At 52.1% G+C, this 25814-nt stretch overlaps 2 protein-coding genes across 5 annotated transcripts; one reads left to right on the forward strand and one right to left on the reverse strand.

Annotated features, from left to right (window-relative positions):
* Positions 1-350: 350 nt before the first annotated feature.
* Igfbpl1 (insulin like growth factor binding protein like 1) lies at positions 351-14692 on the forward strand. 2 transcript variants are annotated; one of them, XM_005078741.4, is made up of 5 exons: positions 351-801; positions 7982-8091; positions 8770-8886; positions 11943-12113; positions 14385-14692. In XM_005078741.4, exons 1-4 carry the CDS (start codon positions 369-371, stop codon positions 12090-12092), a joined length of 810 nt encoding a protein of 269 aa, XP_005078798.1. In that variant the 5' UTR covers positions 351-368; the 3' UTR covers positions 12093-12113; positions 14385-14692. The 2 variants fall into 2 exon arrangements, with proteins under 2 accessions (XP_005078798.1, XP_040594852.1); XM_040738918.1 differs by having other exon boundaries at positions 11943-12088.
* A 5553-nt stretch (positions 14693-20245) lies between these two features.
* Aldh1b1 (aldehyde dehydrogenase 1 family member B1) lies at positions 20246-25100 on the reverse strand. Of its 3 annotated transcripts, XM_021232277.2 has the most exons (3): positions 24953-25038; positions 23871-23957; positions 20246-22406 (listed from the first exon to the last, which is right to left on the reverse strand). In XM_021232277.2, exon 3 carries the CDS (start codon positions 22395-22397, stop codon positions 20838-20840), a length of 1560 nt encoding a protein of 519 aa, XP_021087936.1. In that variant the 5' UTR covers positions 22398-22406; positions 23871-23957; positions 24953-25038; the 3' UTR covers positions 20246-20837. The 3 variants fall into 3 exon arrangements, with proteins under 3 accessions (XP_021087936.1, XP_005078799.1, XP_012975000.1); XM_005078742.4 differs by lacking the exon at positions 23871-23957 and having other exon boundaries at positions 24953-25100; XM_013119546.3 differs by lacking the exons at positions 23871-23957; positions 24953-25038 and adding an exon at positions 24686-24817.
* Positions 25101-25814: the final 714 nt, after the last annotated feature.

Raw genomic sequence — 25814 nt, forward strand, 5'->3', positions numbered from 1 at the left:
CTCTGACATCTTAAACTAGAGTCAATTTACCAAACAAAACTGGAAAGATGGCAAAATAAAATAGGGCATCTTGGTGGGATGATTGAGAGTCATAGTATTTGGGACTGGCAGACAAGTTGTCGTTTGGACCGGGCTGGGTGTTCCCCCACCCACCACCCCGGAGCTCAATCGGAGGCGGCAGAGCTGTTCTGGAGACTTCTCTGCAGCTGGGCTTACGGGTAGGGCTGCGCTGGGCTGGTCCCGGGCCGAGGGGCGCCCCGCGGTGCAGGCCCCACCAATCAGCGGGCGCGGGGCGGGCGCGGCAGCTTTGCAAGCGCCGAGCGCTAAGCGGAGCAGAGGCGCTGCTGCCGTCCGTCCGGGAGCCGGCCATGCCGCGTTTGCCGCTGCTGCTGCTCCTGCTGTCACTGACCCGGGGCCTCGGGCTCCGCGACGCGGGCAGACGACAGCCTGAATGCGGCCCGTGCCGGCTGGATCGCTGCCCGGTGCCCTCGCCCTGCCCAGCACCATGGATCGCCGCGCGCGACGAGTGCGGCTGCTGCGCACGCTGCCTGGGCGCCGAGGGCGCGAGCTGCGGGGGACGGGTGGGCGCTCGCTGTGGCCCTGGCCTGGTGTGTGCGAGTCGCGCCGCAGGGACGGCGCCCGAGGGCACCGGGCTCTGCGTGTGCGCTCAGCGCGGCACCGTCTGCGGCTCCGACGGCCGCTCCTACTCCAGCATCTGTGCGCTACGTCTGCGTGCTCGGCACGTACCCCGCATGCACTCTGGCCACCTGCACAAGGCACGGGATGGCCCCTGCGAGTTCGGTGAGTGGAGTTTGACCCCGAAATGCCCAGGCAGATGGGGAAAGCGGGACCCCAGTGCTCTAAGATGTGGGACAAAGAATTTCCTTGCACAGAAGTGGACACCACCGGGGCCTCAGTCTCCCCTCCTGGAGCAGTATTTCACATCTTAATGTCATGTTGGGAGAGAAGGAGGAAGGGGCGAAGTCCACACCCTGCCCCTTCTGCCTTACTCACTTCGCGGAGATTCCAGCCCTAGAACAAACAGGAATATGGCTGTTTAAGAACCTGCTATTGCAGTTATTTGAAAATAGATCGGAGGGGGTCCTGGGCCAAGTGGACAGTTTGAATAGAGAGGAAGGAGAGGTGAGGACTCCCGGAGATCAGGAGTCCCACATGGGATTGAAGAGTCACCAACACAGAGCACCAGGGTACTGTGTATCCAGTGAGACCCAAACTAAGGCTCTCAGGGAGCGTCCATCGGATGAAACCCTTGGAAACTTCGGCTCTGAAAAGGTTATGGGACCATAGAGGCTGACCCAGTCTAAAGTGCACATAATTTGAAGTTCCCTGCTTTACGGAAATGAATAGAAAACTCTCCGTTGCCAAGGACGTAAAAGCTTAGCACCACACTGCACACCTCCCTGGTGCCCTAACTGATTACTGTCCTGGGTAATTTAAAAAGAAAACAAAATGTCAGTGTCTATGGGTGTCCAGAAAGGCTAGCCTTCTTTGCCCGTGTGTGGGTTTGACATGTCTAGGACCCATCCATTCTGTCTGAAAGGATAGTGGGGCGCCCAGCATGGTAAGTGTGATGACTAGCTGTCCCCAGGATGCTGCCATCAGCCGGTGCTTCAGGCTTCTCGAGATTTCTGGCCCGAGCTGGGAGATGAAGTCTAAACCAAATGCCCAAGTTAGTGCTTCAGGAAAGACCCCTGGTGGCTCTTTTTTCCAGGCTTAAATAGTGTTTGGTATTGTGTTATTCTCCTCCCCCTGCAAGTACTCCATGGAATCAAATCCAGGATTCTGCTGGGTTGTTGGAAATGGGGCAGGAAGTCCCCTGTACAGGGGCAATGGCGATGTGCAACCCAGCGAGGGGCTGAGGCAGGCTGGGTTACACAGAAAAGTCACTATGGCTCTTCATCCAGGCGCCAATGGAGGACGGTACTGGGGGTGGGGGGAGGGGTACTCCTGGGTAGCTCTTGGCTTCCACAGTGACATTGAGCCAGGTCATTTCCCTGTCCAGCCACGGTGTTCCCCGGGGAGGGTGGCATTGTTGATGCCCTCTCTGCTTGGAAAGCTTGTGCCTGCCCGAGGCACCGGCTCAGTCCTGTCTTTCCTTCCTGTAGTTCTGTCACTGTCTACAATCTGCCTCCTCAGCAGCTGGTTCACAGGCAGTTCCCTTTGTCTGAGACAGGTAGCACTAATGACACTCACAGGACACAGAAGAAATGCTGACCAGGCCCTCAGAGCTTCCCAGAAGAAAGGGCTTGAGTGGTTTTTCCCCGGAGTGGCACTCTGTTCTAGGAGAAAGACCCCTTCCAGCCATGTGGCCCAAACTGCTTTATGCAGAAGGGACCCAAACCCAGAGAAAGCAGGGGACTGGTCCAAGATGTCCACGAAGGCTGCCACCTCCCAGGTCCCAACCCCTTGTCCAGCGCTCTTTCTGAAGTGGACTGGATAATATTAAGTCAGGCAGATGGTGGTTACTATGGTTACCAGAGTACAGACAGATGGCAGATGGAAAACCCACACCCCTAATTCACTGAAAATTACCAAATGACAAGTAAATGTGCCAGCCCCTAGGCTCTGATCTCTGGGCTCAGAGGCCCGCCCTGGGCTGCAGCCTGGAGAATGAAGAGGTCCTGAGAGCCAAAGGGAGCCGCTTCCCAGGGCCTCATTAGTGACCGACCTCAGCACTCCTGAGCTCTGCTGTCCTTCCCCCCCCCCGGGACTGTGTCACCCACCTGAGACCTGATGCTGTCTCCCTGTCACCTCCACCTTCACAGGCCTGCCTGGTCCTTGCCCTGGTGTTTCAGGGAGGCGAGGGCTCGAGCACAGGAAGCCCCTAAGCTTCCCTACTCCGGCTGCACCTCATTCTGGGCTGCCCTAAAGCCATCTTTAATTCAAAAGACACAGCAGGGCACTTTTAACAAAGCCCCAGGGGACCTGTTTGAAGAGAAACAGACAGTTTTACTTCAGTGTCGGTGACAGTCCCTCCTCCTCAGCTCCTCCCGACTCCTTCAGCACCCAGGTACCTCCTCTCTAATGGAGTGGGGGGCTTATATGTAGTGATTAGCTCCTTTCCAGCGGAGGCCAGTGTCTCGCTGATGCCTCCATGGGGCACTGGTGGCAAATAGTGTTTGGGTCTAGATGCTGCCCTTCCCAGAAGCCTTTGCTCAGAGCTAACCACTGCCTAAAATTGAGAGCAGTCTTGGAACCTTGCACATTAGACACCTCTGTGTGAATATTTCATTGTTACACATTGCTTTTACACGCATTATTGTCCTTGATTTTTGCAATCCTTGGAGGGAGGGGAAAGAATCTTACCTACCCCGTGATGCAGTGATCTTCAACCTTCTTAACACCCTGACCTCATGTTGTGATGACTGCCAACCATAACATCATTTCATTGCTACTTCATAACTGTAATTTTGTCACTGATACGAATCATAATGTAAATATCTGTTTTCCGATGGTCTTAGGTGACCCCTGTGAAAGGGTCGTTCGACCTCCAAGGGGTTTCGACTGACTGAGAACCACTGCTGTAATAAACGGGAACACTGAGGCACACTAAAGGGGGATTTCTTGAAGCTACATGGCTGGCCCCAGCTGACCCTGGGCCCCAGGTCCATTTGCCCAGCTCATGGCAGATCCCAGCCATTCGTCTCCAGCCTACAGGGCTTTGGGTCCCAGCAGTTTCTCTGGGAGATGGGGCTCCTGAATCTTAGAAAATTCACCTTGGTTAGAATTCCTGCTCCCTTTAGAAGCCCTAGGTACGTGTTACCAGGTAACCAGAGGAGGCGGTGAATGCCACTTTGTGAGAGGGACAAAGAAAGGGGCCTCATGTTCAAAGCCTTTCATGAATGCCGAGGGAGGGGATTTGAGTCGCAGGCTGCAGGCGGTGGGATTAAGCTGGGGCTCCTTCCCCATCCAACCGTGATTATAAGCATAAATTATCAAGCCTTTTTGGCACGTTGATCATTAAATTCTTTGCTTGTGTGTGTCTTAATACACGCAGATAGGGTCCTGGGGGACGACTCTGGCCATTCTTGCTGTCCATGGCACCATTAACTTAAATCTCTGAGCCATGCAGGATGATCCTTCATTTTAGCCACCAAGGACCCACCTAATGGAAGGGGTAGGGAGACAGATCACCACATGCAGTAATAATGCAGGTCCTTTGATCTGCGAAGACCCACGCAGCTGACACAGACACCGTCATTATGTCCCCGCATGCCAGAGGGTGCAGGGCAGCAGCGTTGTTCTTTTCCCAAGAAGACAATGATCACAACCAGTCCAAGCAACAATGGGCAGCACCTGGACTCCCAGGCAGCTGCGTCTCCCTGGTACTGTTTTGCCTATCCAGTGGTCCTACGGACCACACGCAGCTGAGTGCCTGTGACCTGCTGTCTAGCCCTGGGATGGATGGAGCTGTGCCAGCCTGGATTTCCTAGGCTGCTACGAGCATGAGAAGGAAGCAAACACTGATCCGGGAAGAGTCAGAAAGATGGAACTGATGCATTTAGAAGACTAGACTGACCAGCAGCCACTGGCCTCCTGAAAAGCCACTTTATTCCAGGCACAGGTAGATTGGAGGGAAACCCCTGCTCCTTTCAGGATGCTGGCAGCCTTGACAACACTGAGGTGAGCAGCCATGTCCCGGGCTCTTTGAAGATCGCTGCCCATGCTGCTCCAGCCTGCAGGGCATTGAGCCACTGCAGTTTCTCTGAGCTCTGGGGATCCTGCGGGTTGAGGGTCATGGCCTCTGATGCCACCAGATAGGACCTGTCACCAGAGGTCAGCAGAAGGCTGCGAGCAAACACTGCACAATGGGAAGGTCTGTTCTGAGTAGCATGAGCTGCTGTGTCCCTTGGGACAGACACCATGGCAGATTGCAAGAGGTCTTCAGCCTGTGGAGGGCAGGCAGTGGGCACGTCCTAGCTCAAGTATGAAGTGTTCCTGGGCGGTTTGTGTATTACAGGTTTAGTCCTCGACTGTGGCTCTAGAGGAAGTGGCAGAGACTTCCGGAGATGGGGCCTAACTACAGGAAGTAACTGGGCATCCATGCCTTAGGGGAAATCTTGTCCCAAGAACCATCTCTGTTCCTCCCTCTGCTTCCCGGCAGCCATCAGGTGAACAGCTTCCTTCCATTCTGCCCTTCCCCTTTAATGCCTCTGTCTTGCCACAGACCTAATAGGAACAGTGCCAGCCAGCATGAGCTGACTCAGGCTCCAAGGAGGATGGGCCCCTGTGTCCGTTCTGAAGAAGCCACAGCTGAAACTGAAGCGTGACACTGGACACACAGCCTAGACAGAACTTGAAGTGGGCTTCCTTAACCCCTGCCCACCATACTGTCCTTCCTGCCTCTGATAGTCACTGAGTACCCTGCCGACACACCCGCGTAATGTGAGAACAGGAGATGTCCTGCTGGTGTTATGGGCATCGCTGGGAGGTGATGGGTGGAATGCTCCCTCCCTGCACAGAATAGAGCTCAGATAGCTGGCCTGAGACTGACGTCAGACTCTTCAGCTGGCAAGGTTGGCCCTTGACTGGCTCCTGAGAACTGGGACTCCCAGAATTGGGGAGAGCAGCAGAATGTGGTCCTTACTGACGTTCCATCACCTTGAAATACCTGCAGTGACCATGACAGAATGACTTTGTTTTGGCTCCTGGTTCTGGGAGTTCCAGCCCAGCATCCCTAGCCCCATTTCTCTTCAGTCCCTGACAAGAGCAGCTCAGCCCAGCAGGGGTGTGTGGTGGAACACACTGCCCAGCACCCAAGCCAGGAAGCAGAAGACAGGAGGCACCAAAACCCTACCTACTGTCCCCTCTGAGATCATACCTCGGGTGACCTAAAGACCTCTTGCTGGGATCCACTTCCTGGGTGGGCAGTTACACCACCCCGTAACACTCTGAGAACTCCAGCGGCCTCCAACACATGGGCGTTGGGGGTCACTTATCCATCCATCTGGGGATCTGAGACTTTGGTTCATAATTCAGTACCTGTATGATCCGCCCCCACTAAAGCCCTGGTACCACGCCCCTCATGAGTGTCCCAATTAGACAGTACTTCACAGTAGTGACTCGACCCATGACTGTGCCTGTGTGGTTCCCCCGGGAATTGGTGCCTGGATTCCCTACCTGACTTTCCTCTCTGGTGAGTTGGCTCTGTATCCCTGACGTGACGTGAGTTGTGACTGTGTGACTGTACCCTGCAAGCCGTGAGGCCTCCCAGCAAACCACTGTGCCTGGGAGCTGCTCTCTCCTTCTAGGATGGAGCCCATCAAACTAACAGTTGACTCAGTTTCAAAGCTAGTATGGAGTTGTACGGAACCCTGGCGGGAATGTGAGTCCCTGTTCCTCCAGGCCTTTCACCTGTCCAAGCCTTAGCTCCCCAGCTGTAAAATGGGTGTTAAAACACTGACTTTCCAGGGCTAGTGAGGATGCCGAAGGGTCCTCTCGGGGAAAGTCAAGACGGTGTCAGCGCTCAAGTGAGGCTTGCTCTCTACAACCAGAAAGAGACTCATCGAGGGCAGGCTCATCCTGGGCCGCTCCCCCTGCTGGCATCCAGGAAAGGAAGCAACCGGCAGCCGTGCCTTAGCTTTACTGCGATTGTTATTGACCGTGCAGAGCTGTTATGGCTAAGAACGCAAACCCAGGGCCAGATACATTCAAGTTAAAAGAGATGGCTGGCAAGAGGCAGCCTGAGGGAACCTTTCGAGGTCACAGAACTGCTCTGCCTCCAACGGTGACTTCCCCACCGGATGCATCGGTCCTCCATGGGTCTGCACACCAGGATAGTTGTGTGCAGCATGCAAAACTATGGATAAATAAATGCAGTGGGAAAGGTCGCGTTAGCACTGAAAGCAGGGGGCTCTTTTGTAAAAGAAATGGTATTTCCTGCGGTGATAGCAGTGGCAAAGGCAGCTTTCCCTAGACAGTGCCTCTTAATTGTAGTTATTGAGAGAGAGAGAGAGAGAGAGAGAGAGAGAGAGAGAGAGAGAGAGAGAGAGAGAGAGAGAGAGAGAGAGAGGAGCGCGTAGGAAATGTGATTTACTGGTTTATTCATTTAGGCCTGAAAGGGAGTGATGAAGTCTCATTTAAAATTTATGGCTTTACTTGAAGGAAAGTGAAACACGTTGACGCAGCGTCCCTCTGGAACCTATTGACGGCCCTGGAATCAGGCGCAGTATGACTGTCCCACAGCCATTCGGGGCCAGGCTTGTGGGGAGGGCTTGCGGCTGGAAGCACCAGTGTGGCTGTGAGGAGGTGCTGGCAGTTGGATGTGAATAAATTAGCCCCTCTTTGTTGTAGCAGATGGGGCTTCTGCCAGACAAGCCCTGTGCGGGTCCAGGGCTGCAGGGCATGTTGGAAGGTTGGAGGCTCTCTTCACCAGAGCGCTGCCTGCACACTTGGGTTTGAGCATCCCTTTGGAAGGCAGTCAAGTGAGCAGAACTGAAGGTGTGGCTGATTGAAGGGGTAGGCGGCCTGGCGTGGGCCAGGCCGTCGGTACTCACTGGAGAGCCGTGCCAACAGGGGCTCCAGCCCTGGCACCATCAGGTGGTGATGACCGAAGACGGAAGCCGCTCCTATGAGAATGAGTTGGATCACAGAGCCGTTCTGCAGGGAGTGAGTTCTCCATTCCTGGGGGTGTGCAAAGTTTTCGTGAAACCAGACCCTTATGTGACTTACAGTTAGAGCCAGATTCCAGAGGCAGCCAGGTGCTATGTAGCCAGCAAGAAATAAGCAGATGGCAACTTGAGGTGTTGCAGATACTCAGAGAGACAGTGTGCTGAGATCGTAGCTCCACCACTAAAATCTGAACACCACTTTCCCCTTTTAGTTCTGTTTTCCTGGTGGGAAAAGCAGAGACAGGCTTGCAGTTCCCAGAGGACCCACTGCCCCTCAACGTTGGGCTTCCTGCAGACCTCCGAGGTCGGGCTCCTGCCAGGGTAAAAAGCTGTTTCTTTGTCTTCTCCAGCTCCTGTGGTCCTCATGCCACCTCGAGATGTTCACAATGTCACTGGGGCTCAAGTGTTCCTTTCGTGTGAAGTAAAGGCTGTGCCCACCCCGGTCATCACCTGGAGGAAGGTAATTTTCTCCAAGCGTTCATGTATGCATTTGTCTGTGTACTTGTGCTTCGAGAACCTGGGAGACAAGGACAGAAACAAAGCAGAAGCACCCGTGGTGATAAACTGTTTCCTTGGGTGTGTTTGTCTGTGGGTCAGAGGGTTAGATAAGCGTTCTCCAGCCCTCCGCCTCGATGCTGCTACCCCAGAGCTCTCTCCAAAGGACGTCTTCAATTCCTTCCCATACCATTTGTTCATTTGGTCCGTTCGATGCCTAGAAAGCTCTGCTAGCGGACATACTGACAGCTGCTGGGTCCTTAGGACCTGATTTGTTGTGACACAGAGCTATAAGCAGACTGGTGACCGAGACTCTGTCCTGTCCTGAGCACTGAGGCCGATTCTAAGAGACTGGCCAAGGGCACAACTTAATTGGCCCCTTTCCTCAACAGCCCTGATAAGGGCTGTGGAATTCACAGCTTTTCCCTTTGGCAGAGTTGACAACCTCACTGTCCAGCAGACGGCGCTGTCCGAACAGACACAGATTTAAAAGAAGGTTGAGTTATTTGCATAAGTTATTTGTATTTGAATTTCTGCCTTGGCGTCCCAGGGAGGATGCAGGTGGTCAGAGGCCTGGGGGAGGGGGGGTCAGCCTGCCTCGGAATTGGTTTTCTCAACTGTGTGCATTCTCTGCCTCTTATAGGCCGTGGGTTCTCCTGAGGGTACTGAGGGGTTGGAGGAGTTGCCCGGAGACCATGTCAATATAGCTGTCCAGGTGCGTGGGGGTCCTTCTGACCATGAGACCACATCCTGGATTTTGGTGAGTGTTTCAGATAATTGAAAATTACCAACCTTTGTCTTCTCATGACACATTACACTTTAAAAACTGTTCCCTATTCTCCTCTGTTGGCTTTGCTGGGGATTGAACCCAGGGCCTTACTTTGCATTTTACCCACTTTGCATCAGTGGGTAAAAGTACTTGACCTGAGTTCAATCCCAGGACCCAGATCTTCAGAGAATGGAGAGAACTGGCTTCTGCAAGCTGTCCTCTCATCTCCATACACGCGTGTGCATACACACATACATGCAAAATAAGTAAATAAATGTCATTTTAAACATTTAAATTTTTATTTTTAGACAAGGTCTCACTAAGTTGCCCAGGCTGACTGACCTCAGATTCTTTAACCTGGTGCTCCAGCCCATAAAGTAACTGGTGTGTACCACCAGATCCAGCATGCCCCTGTCTGTATCCCACTGAACCCTCTGGAGTAGGTTAGATAGCTCCCAAGAGTATAAGTATCTTAGGTAGGATTTTTATTTCTGTGAAGAGACACCATGACCACGGTAACTCTTATAAATGTAACATTTAATTGGGGTGGCTCACTTAGTTCAGAGGTTCAGTCCCTTATCATCATGAGGGGGAGCATGGCAGACATGGTGTTGGAGAAGTAGCTGAGAGTTCTACATCTTGCAGGCAACAGGAAGTCGGGTGAGACACTGGGCAGTATCCTGAGCATAGGAAACCTCAAAGTTGACCCCCACAGTGACACATTTCTTCCAACAAGGCCATATCCACTCCAACAAAGCCACACCTCCTAATAGTGCCACTCCCTATGAGATTATGGGGGCCAGTTACATTCAAGCTGCCACATTAAGTGATCTGCTACAGTGTCCCCAGAAGATGTCCCAATGCCCAGCTGTGGATGTGCTGCCCTATGTGACAAGGGGAGGTTAAGGCTTTAAGAAGAGATTGCCCGCCGGGCGGTAGTGGCACATGCCTTTAATCCCAGCACTGGGGAGGCAGAGGTAGGCGGATCTCTGTGAGTTCAAGACCAGCCTGGTCTACTGAGCGAGTTCCAGGACATGGTCCAAAAAACAATACAGAGAAACCTTGTCTCGAAAAACCAAAAAAAAAAAAAAAAAAAAAAAAAAGAAGAGATTGCCCAGGGAGACTCACAGGTAAATCACATGCTGTTAGGGTCTCAAGAAACTGATTGCCCAGGCGAGTCTGTGTGAGAAGGAGGCATGGCAGGGTGACAGAGGTGTCCCCCCATTAATGAACTGAAGGTGGAGGACGGGACCTAACTATTCTGCTGTCCCTTAGAAATTGACCAAGAAAACGCATTGTCCCCACCCCAAGGCTTAAGGATGCGGACAGACCCTAATTTGAGCCTGCTGGACCCACATTGAAGGTGATAAGTTGGTGTCGTATTAAGCTGCTAAAGCTGAGAGTATTTGCTAAGCAACTACAAGAAACTAATGCACCTGCCTAAGGCCACAGGTAGAGAGGGAACTGGAACGTTGGGGTTCTCCCACAGGGCGTGCTTAACAGTTCTTACAACGTTTTTGCTAAGATAAAGGGATGTCATTTGTTTGAAAAATTGAGGGAACAGGAGCTAAGGCTGAAACTGGACAGACACCGTTGCTCTGTTAGCCTTAGTTTCCTGGGGTGTACCTGTGAGTCAGTCTCCGATAAAATGAGACTGATGACACACATGCTTTTCCCCTCCTGTATGACAAAGCTTTTCCTAGGGAGATGCTACACACACACACACACACACACACACACACACACACACACACACAAACACACACACACTACACACCCCAGATAGGGATTCCCATGACAGACCAAACGATGGATACCACCAATGGTCAACCATTGAGTTTTATTAGGATTACTTACAGGGGCTGACTCAGAGACAGCTGAGGCACCAAAGCCCACCCCAGCAGGGGTGACAGCTCAGGAGGCTGGGAACCTGGTGCGCACACTCACAGCCTGAAAGCAGCTCAAGAGGATGTAGTGTCCTTCCTAGGCCTCTCCTGAGCATCCCAGCTGGTTTCTGCTTCTCCCAGGCAGCTGGTCTGGTCTGAGGGTTTTCTTTGCAGCTCAGTTTCTTTCCATCTGACTGTGAGGCTCAGTTTCTATTGCTTACTCTGGCAGGGAGGGGCCTAGTGAATCTGCTCAGTTTCAGGGACTTCCTGAAGCTCTTTTGAGTTGCTTACCCTCCTGCTTAAGGAGCTTCCTGCAGGATGGAATGTGTCAGCCTCTGAGGAAGCTGATACACAACACCCTGATTGGTGTGAGTCCAATGATACCATTGTGCCTGACTGCACCACAGCGTGTGGTGGTGTGCAGTGGATGGGGCTGTTACTACAGGAGAAGCCAAAGGAGATGAGAGCAGGTGTGGATGTGCTCTCGGGGGATATCTGCCTCACCTCCACCAGCTCTGGGCAGTTTGACAACGCTTCATCCAGGGACTTGGAATGCAGTTGAGTGTGTGTGTAGCCTTTTCCAATCAAGCATATTCCCTCTTGTCTGTGGGTGCGAAGAGTTGAGAACAAGGTCCCTTGGGGGTATCTTGTAAAGGCTGCCCCTTAAAGAACACTTGGCAGTCTTCTCTGGTGGGTAGATGTTTGTCCTTTAAGATTCATGCCTTTTCCTCAAAATCAGCCTTTGCCACCTTTAGTGAGAAGCCACTAAAGTAAGAGCCACAGCAGGGAGCAGGCCCTTCAAGGGGGTCCCTGAGAAGACAGTGTTGCTGCATGCCAGCCTCCATGGAAGAGAAGAAACCAAGAGGCCTGTCAGATTCTGAAAAGCAACAGGCTGGGGTGTGGCTCAGTTGGTGGAGTGCTTACCAAACAGGAAGCCCTGTGTTGGATTATCAGGGCCACAGAAACCATGCGTGGTGGCACAGGCCTCTCATCCTATCACTCTGGAAGTGAAAACCACAAGATCAGGAGTTCAGGGTCATCCTCAGCTACATAGAGAGTCTGAGAGCCCGCGTGAAAAGAAAGAATGCTGAACAAGGTTGTCAGTTTTGAGTATGAAGTGTGCAGTGTGCAATCGTATAAACTTGTCTGTTGTATTTCTAGATCAACCCTCTGAGGAAGGAAGATGAGGGAGTGTACCACTGCCATGCCGCCAATGCCATTGGAGAGGCCCAGTCCCACAGCACGGTGACAGTCCTCGATGTGAGCAGATACAAAAGCCTCCGCTCCCCAGTTCCAGCCAACCTCCTGTGAGGACCACGGTTCACATCCCAAGTCAGTCCTAGCTCCCTCCCTGTAGCATAAGAGACATGACTGCTGCAAGGTGACCGTGACTCTGCCCCACTGACTCCTCAATCAAGCCAGGGTGGAGCAGCAGGCCCAGGGTGGGTCATGTCCATTCTTATGGCAGATAGGACGAGCCGGAGCCAAGTGCAGCCTCATTCAAGTTTCTGCTCAAAAGTGATGTCACGTTTGCTGATGGATCATTGGCCATAGCAAGTCACATAGCTGTGCTAGGTGGATGAAGTGGGACACACACACACACTCACACACACACACTCACTCACACACACTCACTCACACACTCACACACACTCCACTCACACACTCACACACTCACACACACTCCACTCACACACTCACACGCTCACACACACACTCACACACACTCACACACTCACTCACACTCACTCTCACACACACTCCACTCACACACTCACACACACTCCACTCACACACACTCACACACTCACACACACTCACAAACACACACTCACTCACACACTCACTCACACTCACTCTCACACACACTCCACTCACACTCCACTCACACACACATCCATACATACACTCTCACACACACTCTCACACATATACACACTCACTCACACACTCACACGCTCTCACACACACTCCACTCACACTTCACTCACACACACTCACACACATTCATACACACACTCACACTCTCACACACACTCACACACATACACACTCACTCACACTCTCACACACACTCACACACACTCACACACATTCACACACTCACAAACACACACTCACTCACACACACTCACTCACACTCACTCTCACACACACTCCACTCACACTCCACTCACACACACATCCATACATACACTCTCACACACACTCTCACACATATACACACTCACTCACACACTCACACGCTCTCACACACACTCCACTCACACTTCACTCACACACACTCACACACATTCATACACACACTCACACTCTCACACACACTCACACACATACACACTCACTCACACACTCTCACACACTCCACTCACACACACTCACACACACTCACACACACTCACAAACACACACTCACTCACACACTCACTCACACACTCACTCACACACACTCACACACATACACACTCACTCACACACTCTCACACACACTCACACACACTCACACACATACGCTCCACTCTCCAGAGCCAAAGGGCAGCATGATCCTCTCACAGGTATGGCAGTTACCATCATAAACAGATATCACTGTCAAGACTGACCAGCAAGGTCTAATAGAGCAGGAAAAATTAGGAACAGGTATAAATGACTTCCTTTTCTTTTTAAAATTTGTTTTGTGCATGAGTATTTGCCTGCATGTATGTGTATGTGCTACGGGCATGCCTAATACCTGTGGAGACCAAAAGACGGCATTGGATCCCCTGGAACTGGGGTTACAGACGGTTGTGAGCTGCCATGTGGGTGCTGGGAACTGAACCCGGGTCCTCTGCAAGAGCAGCCAGTGCTTGTAGCTGCTGAGTCGTCCGTGACAGACATTAAAAGCAGAGGATTTTGCTGTGGTTCTCATCCCTTGATCCTTGTGACTGCTTACGTTGGACTGCCGTCCCTCAGGTCTGTAGAGCGTGTATGGGGAAATGACACACATCAGCAGCGTTCAGAGTGCAGCGGGTACGCGGCAGGAGCGCCCTTACACTGGAGAGACGGAAGGGAAGGTGTCACTGGGGAGAGACACTGAGGTTGAAGGACAGTATCTGTTGTCACCAGAGGTCCTAGGAATAGAGAGAAAAAGAGCATGAAAATGTAAAACCACAGGACCCCAGCAAAGCTGGGAAATCAGATCCTTTAAGTTTTCTTCCTAATACTCAAAGTTTTGTTATGCATAATATATAATGTATCGTTTTATGTCGTCTGGGATGATGTGGTTTGCATCCCTGTCTTGAGCTCGCTCTGTAACATGCACTATTGGCCAGCTCTCATTGTGTGCCCCCGGGACCGAATGCTCACTATACAGCCATACTGGGGCTTTTTAGGGCTTGAGACGCCCTTTCCTGTAAACCGGAGTCTGCTTCCTTGGAATATCTGGCCTTCGGTCTTGACTATTCTCACTGCCCCAGGACTGCCTGTCCCCATCAGCCCTGGCTTCATCCCTCACTGAGGAGGGACTTGGACCCCAGCATCACAGGCTCCACCTCTAATTTAACACACGCAGTCATTACAGAGGAGCAAGCTTCTGCCTCTAATGTCCCCTTCCCCTCTCCTTCCCAGGCTTCTGGAGACACCCCTCACAACATGATGGCCACGCCATGGAGTGGACCGGTGTGGAGTCTGGGGAAACTGCCTGCAGAGGACTCCTTTTTGTATGTTTTTTTAAAAAGGGAATGCAAACTAGATTCTTACCAGATGTAGTTTTTAGCAGGGCAGACCTTGGGGAGACAGACATGCATGTAACTTTTTTATATTTTTGGAATGAATCGTTCTAGAACAGTTCTTTTTTAACTCCTCTGTCCCAGGATGGGTTGCATACTGTGTGTTTGTAATTTTAAAGGGCTCAAAACAAGGCACGTGCCACCCGACTCATGATGTGGTGTCTGTGACTGTGTCATGGAGAGCGGGGGGGGGGGGGTCCCTCTGCCCCTTTCCCTCGTGACTGGGATGGGTGTTTTCCTCCTCTGGGTTGTGGTTTCCACCGAATGCTCCCTGTAGCCCCACCCTCCTAGAGTGACGTCAGCCCGGGAACTGTGGTCCTGACATTCTTTTTTGAAGTCATCACCTAACTCCTGGCATGGACAGTTCGGCTGGCTCCTCTGCTCCTTCTCCCCGCTGTGAGGAGATTTAGCACTAGACAGGACCCTCTGCTGGAACTAGGAGCTGCTGGACCAAGCTGTGCGCTTGTTAACCCAGCATTCCCCCAGCAGACAGACAGTACATACCTGGCTTCTGCTAGTCACATGGAAGAGAGGAAACCGGGTGTCATCTGTAGGTGGCGGAATCACACTGCAGTACAGTGCATTTGTCCTTACCTGCTTAATGACGAGGAAAAGAAAAAAGGGGATATCTGTTCTCTGTCTGCAGGTTCTAGGTGACTGCTCTCTCTGTCTCTCTCCCTCTCTCCCTTTCCCTCTCTCTCCCTCTCCCTCTCTCTCTCTCCCTCTCCCTCTTTCTCTCCCCCTCTCTCTCCCTCTCCCCCTCCCTCCCTCCCTCCCTCTCCCTCCCTCCCTCTCTCTCCCTCTCCCTCTCTTTCTCTCTTCCTATTTTTTGTTTATTTTTAAATTTTTGACACTGGCTTTCACTGTAGCCCTGGCTGTTCTGGAACTCATTCTGTAGACCAGGCTGGCCTCAAACTCACAGAGATCCACCTGCCTCTGCCTCTTGAGTGCTGGGACTAAAGGAATGTGCCCTGCTGCCTGCAGTGTCTTACCATCAGGGTTGGGGTCCCTCACTGTGGACGGGCCTGAAAGTTCACACAACACTGTCCCACACGTGAGCCCAGCTACAGCGGGAAGAGCAGGGATTTCTGCCACCCTGCCTCATACAGCCGGCAGGTGACAGACAGAGCAGGACAGAACTCACAGCTGCTTCCCCCAGCTCCCTTTCCCCAGGATGACCTTAAACCAGGGAGAGGAGATACTGCCACACCCATGGGGCCCTAGGCTCACCTCAGCTTCCGCTCACACTCTGGCTGCTCCTGGCAGGCATTGTGTTTGGGAGTTCTTGTTAGAACTGGATTGTCTCAGCAGAGCTATGGGTACTCTCCCTGTACAGTGGCTTTTCACTCTAGGAGCTTCAAGGACCCCTTCTGAGAGCCGAACACGCGCCACGACTGTCACCATTTGGAGGCACAGTTATACCCACCTACACACCCATCCCTGTGTGTATAGATTCCATGATGCTGCAGCCCTGCACCCTGATAACAAATGTCTTTAGGGGTGGGCCGCTTGCTCTCTCCCCCGGGAACGCTGCTTCCGATGCTGGGTCAGGTCCCATCCGTTCATCCTTGTCACCCTGCGTGCGTCTTGCCTGTTTTCTGCTTACTTTGGCTACTTCTACCTGACCCTCCTCACCTCTCCCACCTGGGCTGTGGTTGTCTCCTTGTCTGGTCCCTATTTTCAGTTTTTGTTTTGTTTTATTGTTGCTTAGAGACAAGGTTTCACTGTGTGGTTTAGGCAGGCCTGGAACTCCATATGTGGACCAGGTTGGCCCCAACTGACAGAGATCTGCCTGCTTCTGCCTCCAAGTGTGCCCTACCACACCTAGCCCTCTACTTGAAGGGGTTTTTGTTTTGTTTTGAATATGTATGGATATTTTGCTTGCATTTATGTCTGAGCACTACCTGAATGCAGTACTCACAGAGACCAGAAGAGGGCATCCGTTCCTCTGAAGTTGGAATTACAGATAGCTGTGAGCCATGTGGGTGCTGGGAACTGAACCCTGGTCCTCTGTAAGGGTAAGTGCTCTTAACCACTGAACCATCTCTCCAGCCCCCTACTTATAGTTTTTAAACCATCCACCATCCCCAGTTTGATCCTTCTGAATCTCCTGAACTTGTATTTTCATGCATTTTAGTAATTCATTCACTCCCTGATCTGTACTCTCTCATCTCCCACAGACCGAGTGAGGAAGGGAGTCAGGTACCAGAAGGTGCAAGTCATTAGGCGGGAGAGTAGAATGTGTGCCAGGTTCCCACCAGCTGCGTGTGAGTTTCCTGAGGGTTCCCACCAGCTGCCCCAAAGAAATTTAAAAAGAGATAGTATCCACATAATCTTAATCATAACATATTACAAACTTGTTTTTATTATTATTGTTAATGCTTATTCCATAAGCAACTTATCATAGGCATGTATGGGGGAAGCAGCATAAATGAACTGGGAGATGAACATGCTTGTTGCACAAGTGTGTGGGCCTGCGTTTGATCCCCAGGACCCGCATTACGAAGCTGGCCATGGTGGTACAAGCCTGTAATCCCAGAACTGGGGAGGTCAGGGTGGATAGATCCCTGGGGCTCACTGTCTAGACAGCTAAGCCTAATCAGCAAACTGCCAGCCAACGAGAGACCCTGTCTAAAAAAAATAAGGTCAGTTCTGAAGAATGACATCTGAGGTCCTCTGCCTGCCACAGGCACACACACTCACGTGTGACCTGCATACCATGTGCCTGGATACACATATTCATCTGCACAAGCCTGTACACATACAGACAAAGCACAGCCTTGGTATTGTCCACAGGGAAGGGGGTACCACAGTAATTCTAATGCCTCTACTTAGCCCCAAAGGTGTTCATTTTTTATCCTAAACCACCAAAGCGCTGGATTTTAGTACAATGGATATTTTTCCAACAGCTTTTGCGATGAAATTAATTCCCATCTTTAGAAAATGTTGCCCTCCTGTCCCCCAAGATTGAGGATGTAGGCCAGACGATCAAAGTCATCCAGTGGGGAGCAGTCTCCTCTAATGAGTTTCCTCATTCTCAGCCTTCACTGGGACCTCATGAACGGTAAATCAGAGTGCGTATTATGTGATATTTTAATTAATTAAGGGAAATCACATTGCTCTGATGTCTGTGGCTTAATGAATTCAGGACATGGAGCACAATGCTTGCCACAGTGGCTCAGTGAAGCCGGTTTCTCTCCCCTGGAGTGTGAATTCCATCATAGGTCAGGGCTGCCTGTGAGCTCTGACTAGGAGGCCTCCTGGTTGAGAAGTGCCTGGTCCCCACAGGCAGAGAGAGTTCTCACAGTGCCTGTCACTGGCCAGCTGTAAACTGCCTGGGAGGATGTGTCAGTCTAGATGCAGATAGCAACATTTGACAGAAGAGAAACGTGTGCGTCTGTCCACTGGGGTCCTGGAACCAGTTTCCTGTGGTTAGCGAGGGATGGCTGTATTGTGTGTATTTTGCTTATGGTCTCCTTCCTCCATCAGTTAGGATGATACAATTTTTGTCCCGGTCCCTGCTGTATCCCCAGCACCTAGCACAATTCCCAGCACACAGTGAAGCACTTAATAAAAGGTCGAATGAATGAATACACAAACTGATTACCTTCCCCTTGTTCCTAAGCCTGCTCCTCCAACAAGCTTCCCTGTTTGTTTTTCCCCCACACAGGTTCTCATGTAGTCTAAGATGGCCTCAGACTTGCTATATGGCCAAAGATGGCCGTGAACTTACGGTCCTCCAGCCTCCACCTCTAGAGTGCTTAGATTACAGGTGTGTGCCACCATGCCTGATTATACGTGGTCCTGAGACCCAAACCCAGCGTCTCATGCATGCCAACAAATACTCTATGAGCTGAGTTATTTCCCCAGCTTCAAGGCTCCCTTTTGCAGTAGCTGCTGCCCCCTCGCCTGCCACACACACCTCGTTACCCCAAACAAAAGGGGTACGTTTGACTCTCATACCAGTCTTACCCTGCTTCCTGGCTGGTCAGGGTGCACTACACCCTGTTCAGGCTAGTGTCTTGGTGGCAGGACCGCAGTGTCCTACACGATCTGCCCCAAGTCCATTGTCCACGTGGAAACTGAGTGGCCTTTAGAAGTTTAATATGAGCCTATCCCTTTAAGGCTGCCAGGGCTTCCTCCTCTGGGCATGGCTTCCTTAGGGTGCTGGACAGAGTGCTCCAAGCCCCGACTGCCTACCTCCCCAGCCTCCTGCTCCTGTGGGAACAGCTCTCCATCTCTGTGCTTCTTACAGGCTCTGGCCTTCCCTCTCCCAGAAAGGCCTGCCCCTTCCCAGTGAGTGGCCTTGTCACCTTTCCCGTCCACCAAGGTCTTGTGTCCCACTCTCGCTGGGCCTTGCCATGGGCAGAGCGAGGTTGTGTTAGCTCTGCCTAGCTCTTTAACATGCTTGGCAGCATCGGGGGGGGGGGGGGGAGCTCCGGGTGAGCCGGTGCCTTGTGGGTGCAGCTCCCAGGGAACACCCGAGGGCAGAAGAGAGCTCGGGATGAGCCGGGTGCTTGATACGCTCTTCCTTTCCTCTCATGGCTCTGACATCTTGTCCCTGCACTCCTCCTTGTCCCCTGCACTTGTCACCCTATTGTGTAACTGTCTGACTTACAGTCTGAGCTCCCACAAGGCAGTCTTGTCTGATTCACTTTCTCCCAACAGACTTTCCTTCTCTTTCGGGTCAGTGATCTGAGCCAGTTAGTAGAGGTAGGGACCACCAGAGGTCAGCCTTGTACCCACAATGATGTCAACCCAAATGGAAGCTCCTCCTTGGCATGGGGCCCATCAGGGCAAGTATGACTGGAGGGCTGTTGGTCATTGGGGACCACAGACTTGAGCTTAGAGGTTTGATGAGAGGGGCTCCTAAGTACACCCCTTTGTCTGGCCCCTAGAGCATCCTCATGGAAAACTGACCCAAATAAGCTGTTTCCTAAACGTCCCAGAGCTACAGAGATGGCTCTATGGTTAGGGGAGCTTGCTGTTCTTCCAGAGGACCTGAGTTCAGGTCCAGCATCCATGTCAGGCACCTCACAGCCACCTGTAACCCCACCTCTGAGGCATTTGATGCCCTCTTTTGGCTTCTGTGTGTGCCTTTGTGCAGGCACCTACACACACACACACACACACACACACACACACACACACACACACACGCACGCACATATATACACATAAATACGTCTTTAAATGACAAAAACCTCTCAATTCCCACTGCTTACTGGAAAAATAAATGAATACCAACCGACTGCCTTGCTTCACAGCTCTGTTTAAGGTGGAAGCGGGGTGTGAAGGCACCTGGCACAGCGCCTGACCAAGTGTGAGCATGGGGGGAGGGGGGGAGCCCGCAGAGAGGATGAACGGATGCATGGATGGCTTCCAAGCTACAGTGTCTATCACAGAGAGAGGGAGAGAGAGGGGGAGAGAGAGAGAGAGAGAGAGAGAGAGAGAACCCCTCCTGGTGAGGTGACTCAGTAGAGGTTAGGAGGATGACAGTGGAAGCCTCTAAGTGATATGGATTTTCTCTGGGCAGAAAATAGAGCATTTTCCCATGGGTCTTTGCACATCAGCCAAGAGAAATCAAAGAGAAGCCCAGAAACTTAGGGAAGGAGGGGCAGGGGCTGGATGACTACCTGGATCCTCTAATGCCCAGAGACAGTAAAATGTTCAGCAGAAAAAAAAATTAATCAAGACAGATTTTCAAATAGAACATTTAGCTTATTTTAATTTTAAAATGAAAAATATTCCCATACCCTAATTAAGCGTATAATTTGGTAGTAAATCAGTACAATTGTAACATTGTCAACCATGTCCACTGCCCAATTCCACAACATTTTCAAGAGAAGCCCAATGCCCATAAGCAGTCATTTCCCTATTCCCTTCCCCTAGTCCCTGCCAAGCTCTGATCTACTTTCTACTATGGATACTGGTTTGGCCATTTCAACATGAGGCTTAGCATTCTGTCTGCGAGGCTCGTTCATGTTGCTGCTGGATCAATCCATCATTCCTTTTTATGGCTACAGTCGGTGACTTTAAATATGCCTTCTGGAGACTCCTAAGGTTTCCTAGCAATAACTCAAAGGTCATCAGTGAAGTTGGGACCTGGGGACGAGGTGGGTATGCTGGAGCCCAGCCACCATCTCTGTTTTAAATAGAACAGTTCCAATTTTATTTGTTGACATTCCTTGTAACGCTTCATTTGGAACTCGGGCTAAAATCAAATGTTTCCATCCACTGGCTGGATGTTGTGGAACTGTAGGACATGGCCGGGCCTCCAAGGTGGCCAGTCTCAGGAGTTCTTCTCCGGAACCTTGATGGTGACAGTCTTCACCTCTGTGTAGGCCTTAAGTCCATCTTCCCCCAGCTCCCTCCCGTTGCCGGATTCCTTAAAGCCTCCAAATGGTGTGTGGCAGGTGACGACATTGTAGGTGTTCACCCACACCGTCCCGGCTTGCAGGGCCTGGGTGAAGTACATGGCCTTGTCCAGGTCTCGGGTGAACACAGCCGCAGCCAGGCCATACCTGGTGTTGTTGGCTCTCTGAATTACTTCCTCAATCTTCTTGAACTTGAATAGAGGCTGCACGGGCCCAAAGATCTCCTCCTTGGCAATCCTCATGTCATCTTGCACGTCCCCAAAGACTGTGGGCTTGATGAAGAAGCCACGCTCCCCAAAGCGCTCCCCGCCACAGAGAAGCTTTGCCCCCTCCTTCTGACCAAGCCCAATGTAGCCCAGGATTCGCTCAAACTGCTCCTTGTCCACCTGAGGCCCCTGCTGGGTGTCCAGCTCGAAAGGGTTCCCTACTTTCCTCTGCTTGGCCTTCTCCACAGTTCTCTCGAGAAACTCATCGTAGATGGATTCTTCCACGAATGTCCGGGAACCTGCGCAGCAGCACTGGCCCATGTTGAAGAAGAGGGCTTCGTGACACTGGTCTACAGCGTGATCCACGTCAGCGTCTGCCAGCACGATGCTGGGGCTCTTCCCGCCCAGCTCCAAGGTGACTCTCTTGAGGTTGGAGTCACCAGCGGCCTTCTGGATGAGGTGGCCCACCTCCGTGGAGCCTGTGAAGGCAACTTTATCCACGTCCATATGCTGGGCTATGGCTGCTCCTGCCGTGTGGCCGTAGCCGGTGATGACGTTCACCACTCCCGGGGGAAACCCTGCCTCCTTGATGAGGGAGGCCAAGTACAGGGCAGAGAGCGGGGTTTGCTCTGCTACCTTCATGACCACGGTGTTGCCTGTGGCGAGCGCTGGGGCCAGCTTCCAGCCCTGCATGACCAGCGGGAAATTCCACGGGATTATCTGGCCACAGACACCCACTGGCTCATGCCGGGTGAAGCAGAAATGCTCCCCATCCATAGGGATGGTTTTACCGTGCCACTTGTCAGCCCAGCCAGCAAAGTAACGGTACACCTTGATGACCTCATCCAGGTCCAACACATAAGACTCCTGGAAAGGTTTCCCATTATCCAAGGTCTCCAGGGAGGCCAAGTACACGCGATCCCGTTCCACAAGGTCAGCCAGGCGGTTCAGCAGCCGGCCGCGCTCTGAGGCATCCATCCTGCGCCACGGGGACCCCAGGCGGAAGGCCTCCCGGGCGGCTTTCACAGCCAGATCCACATCTGCGCGGTCTCCTTCCGCCACATGCCCGATGACCTCGCCTGTGGTGGGGTTCACCGTGGGGAAGGTCTTTTTGCTGACCGCATCGCGCCACTCATTGTTGATAAACAGCTGGTTGTAGCGAATCTCTGGATTTGGGATTGGGTTCGGGAGAGCCGCTACGGTGGAGTACGCAGTGGTCCTGCCCTGGAGGCAGAGCAGCCGGGGCAGCGAGAGTCGGATGCTCAGCATGCTGAGAGCCTTGGAGCAGACAGAAAACAAACAACAACAACAACAAAAAAACACACAAGGTGAACCGGGAGAGTAGGTGCACTACCTGGAGGCCCACTGAGGAAAACTCCTAAAACATAGGCTGTGGGGTACAAAGGCCTGAAGAACTCTCTCATCCGCCCATGTCCCTCCCAAGTCTGGTCCCCTCCCTCCCCTCTTCTGGGTCTCTTGTCAAATATCACCTGCTCTGCAGGGCCCTTCTTGGACCCCCTGTTGCAATGCCTGGGACCTATGGCTGACCTATGTCTCATCACAAAGGTGCTAATGAGACACACCAGGCGTGAGTACCTGGATAGATGGAATGTTTGAGAATAAGTCCATACTATGGAAAAGAGGCAGAAAGCCCCCCCACCCCGTGTGTGTGTGTGTGTGTGTGTGTGTGTGTGTGTGTGTGAGAGAGAGAGAGAGAGAGAGAGAGAGAGAGAGAGAAAGAGATAGAAAGAGAGAGGGAGAGAGAGACAGAGACAGAGAAACAGAGAGAGAGAGACAGAGAGAGAATCCCAGGTCCTCTGTGAGCCTTTAATGTTTGAGCAGCCAAACCTCTTCTCTCCAGCCCTGCTCCCCCCTCCCTCCCTCTTGGAAATGGCCTGTCCTTCAATAGCCTGCCTCTGCTTCTGCTACTGTGTGTTTCTGCTCGGTTCCCTGCCTGGGAACACAAGACTCAGGAACTGGGACCAGGGATCTAGTCCAGTGCTTGCCCAGCATGCCCAAAGCCCTGGGTTCAATCACTGATGGGGCTCACCCCTGTAACCCCAGTTCCTAGGAGGTGGAGGTAGGGGGCAGTTTAAGGCCATAGGGGGTTCGAAGACAAACTCCGGCATTAGGCAGACTGGCTGAACAAGCAGTAACAACTAAAGCAAGCAAACCTTGGAGCAGCCTGGAGCTGCCAGTTTTTACGTGTGCATGTCATCGAGGACGGGCTCCTCCAGGGCACACTGTCATTCCATCCACTGCTAGTGTCATAGGCCCAGAGGGAAGGGACACTGAGGAAGCCCCCTTCTGAGAATGACAGCATCCTGGAGCCTCGGGAGATAGTCGGTTTCAATCATTTTTATCCCAGCTAAAATCCGCATGCACACCACACCTCCTGGCCTCTGTTGCACCTCTTCTGTGAAATTTAGTGTGGCTACAGGCAAAGCTAAGAGAAACTAAGACATTTTCTTTCCCTAGTTCTGGCCAAAACCAAAAATAAACCCTTCCAAGCTGGATGCTATAGCTCATGACTGTAACTAAACACACACTTGGGAGTCCAAGACCGGCCTGATCTACAGAGTGAGACTCTGTCTCAACAAACAACTGTGTTTTCCCATCAGATTCAGGTCCCTGGTAATGTTTGGTCCCGGTGCCTGAGACACGGTAGCTACTCAACACACACTTGGAATGGCAGGAACATGGAGATTAGCTCAAAGGCCAGCACAGTGGGTAGGAGCTTACCCTTCTGGGGTACCAGTCAAGCAGCAGTTGGGATGGGTCTGCTAATTGTCAACTAAGCCTCTGGAAACGGCGACTTCACTAAAATAACTGCAATAAAATTTAAACAGTGTCTAAAATTCCACAAAGGACTGGTAAGCAAGGTTTCTAGTCCCCACTTGGCTCCACAGTTCATCTCTGGCCAGGAAAGAATCATTGCCTTTTCTGTCTCACCTGCTGTCTACCCAGCAGCAAGGCAGAATTGCACCAGCCTGACCCCTGACCCCGGCATTCTCCACCCCCTTTCTCATGTGCAGGAAGAGGAACAAAGAATTCATTCAGGACAGCAAGGCCCAGCTAGGTCCCTAGCCACACAGAAATCAATGCTGACCCCGAAAGCCCTCCCTGACACCTGGTGTGTGTGTGTGTGTGTGTGTGTGTGTGTGTGTGTGTGTGTGTGTGTGTGTGTGTGTGTGTGTGTGGTGAGGCTGGAGGGGCTAAGGGGACAGGAACGAGCGTGGTCCCTGGTAAAGGACAGCAAACTGCTCTTCGAGGTTCTGCAGTCAAGATCTAAGCCACTGCTTTCATTCTGCACACAGGAAAAGCGCTGGCCACAGGTTATCCCACTTTACAGTTTCCAGTTCAGCTTCTCACTGTAAATTCACCAGCCTCCCTGCAGGCCTCGGGTGATGAGGACAGATGCTGATGGTCACTCTGGAGGGGACCACAGAAGCTGCTCTTCCTTGGATTCCCAAAGGCCTAGCTTTGCATTTCCTCTCCGGATGCTCAGAGCCCCCGCAGAGCGAAAGGCCTGCAATCAGAGACCCGGGAACACCCACCTGAGCGAAGGGTGCTCGGGTCCCAGCCTCTCCACTGCGGCTCCCGGCAGTGGGCTGGGTGGGCGAGGGCGAGGAAACAGAACCTAGACGAGGTTCGGGAGGTTTGGGTTCTCCCAGTCCATCCAGTGTTCCCCAGGGACAGATAGGAAGAGAGAGAGAGAGAGAGAGAAAGAGGCGTGGTAAAGCAAGTACACCCGGAGGAGACCTGCCTTTCGGGGACCGAAGGGGCGGCGTGCCCCAGCGCCTAGGGAGGGCGACAGTAGATACCTGTGGCGGGTTGGGGCTCACACGCGGAGTCCGGCAGGATCAAATCCTGGTGTGGGTTAGCGTTTAGCGTTCTCGGGCAGGCCCTGTTGTGGTGTGAACCCGCCTCCGGGCTTCGCTGGGCAACCAATGAGATTCCGCTGCCAGCTAAGCTCCGCCTGCTTTCGGCACCGCCGGCTTTCGGCACCGCCCACTACCGGGGAGTCTTGGCCTGGGGCCCAGATTTCCTCCTGCGATCCTAGGTCCATCATCCTGCATTCTCCAGAGGTCTCTGGTTAGTCCCCCTTGAAGTAGGAGGATCAAGTCTGACAGCTAAGCATTCCTCTGGCAATCGAAAGAGGGCCCAAAGATGAGCAGGGTTTCCCAAGGATTACTTTCCGGCTCCATCCTGGAGATCCTCCTTAAATGTCAATCATTGACAGACCTTGCTGATGGAGTGCCGATTGAAGTTAGGCTAGAACAGTACTGAAAATTCCAGCTCTGAGAATCACGAGCAGATTGGAGACATTCCAAACAAAAACGGACAACGATGTTTATTTTACACTGACCACCAGTCTCTGCTTTTCAACTGAGAATGGACGCTGGCCAAGACACTGAGGGGTTTGCACGAATTGGACATTTTAAAATAACACACGGGTTAGAGAGATGGCTCAAAGGTTAAGAGCACTGACTACTCTTCCAGAGGTCTTGAGTTCAATTCCCAGCAACCACATGGTGGCTCACAACCATCTATAATGAGATTTAGTGCCCTCTTCTGACATGCAGGAATACATGGAGGCAGAATGTTGTACACATAATAAATAAATCTTAAAAAAAAAAAAACCATGCATTTACAAACCCACCTAAGATGCAGTCATGAAGACAT

This window comes from Mesocricetus auratus, unplaced genomic scaffold (genome assembly GCF_017639785.1).
Source record: "Mesocricetus auratus isolate SY011 unplaced genomic scaffold, BCM_Maur_2.0 Super-Scaffold_6730, whole genome shotgun sequence".
Taxonomy (NCBI): Eukaryota; Metazoa; Chordata; class Mammalia; order Rodentia; family Cricetidae; genus Mesocricetus; species Mesocricetus auratus.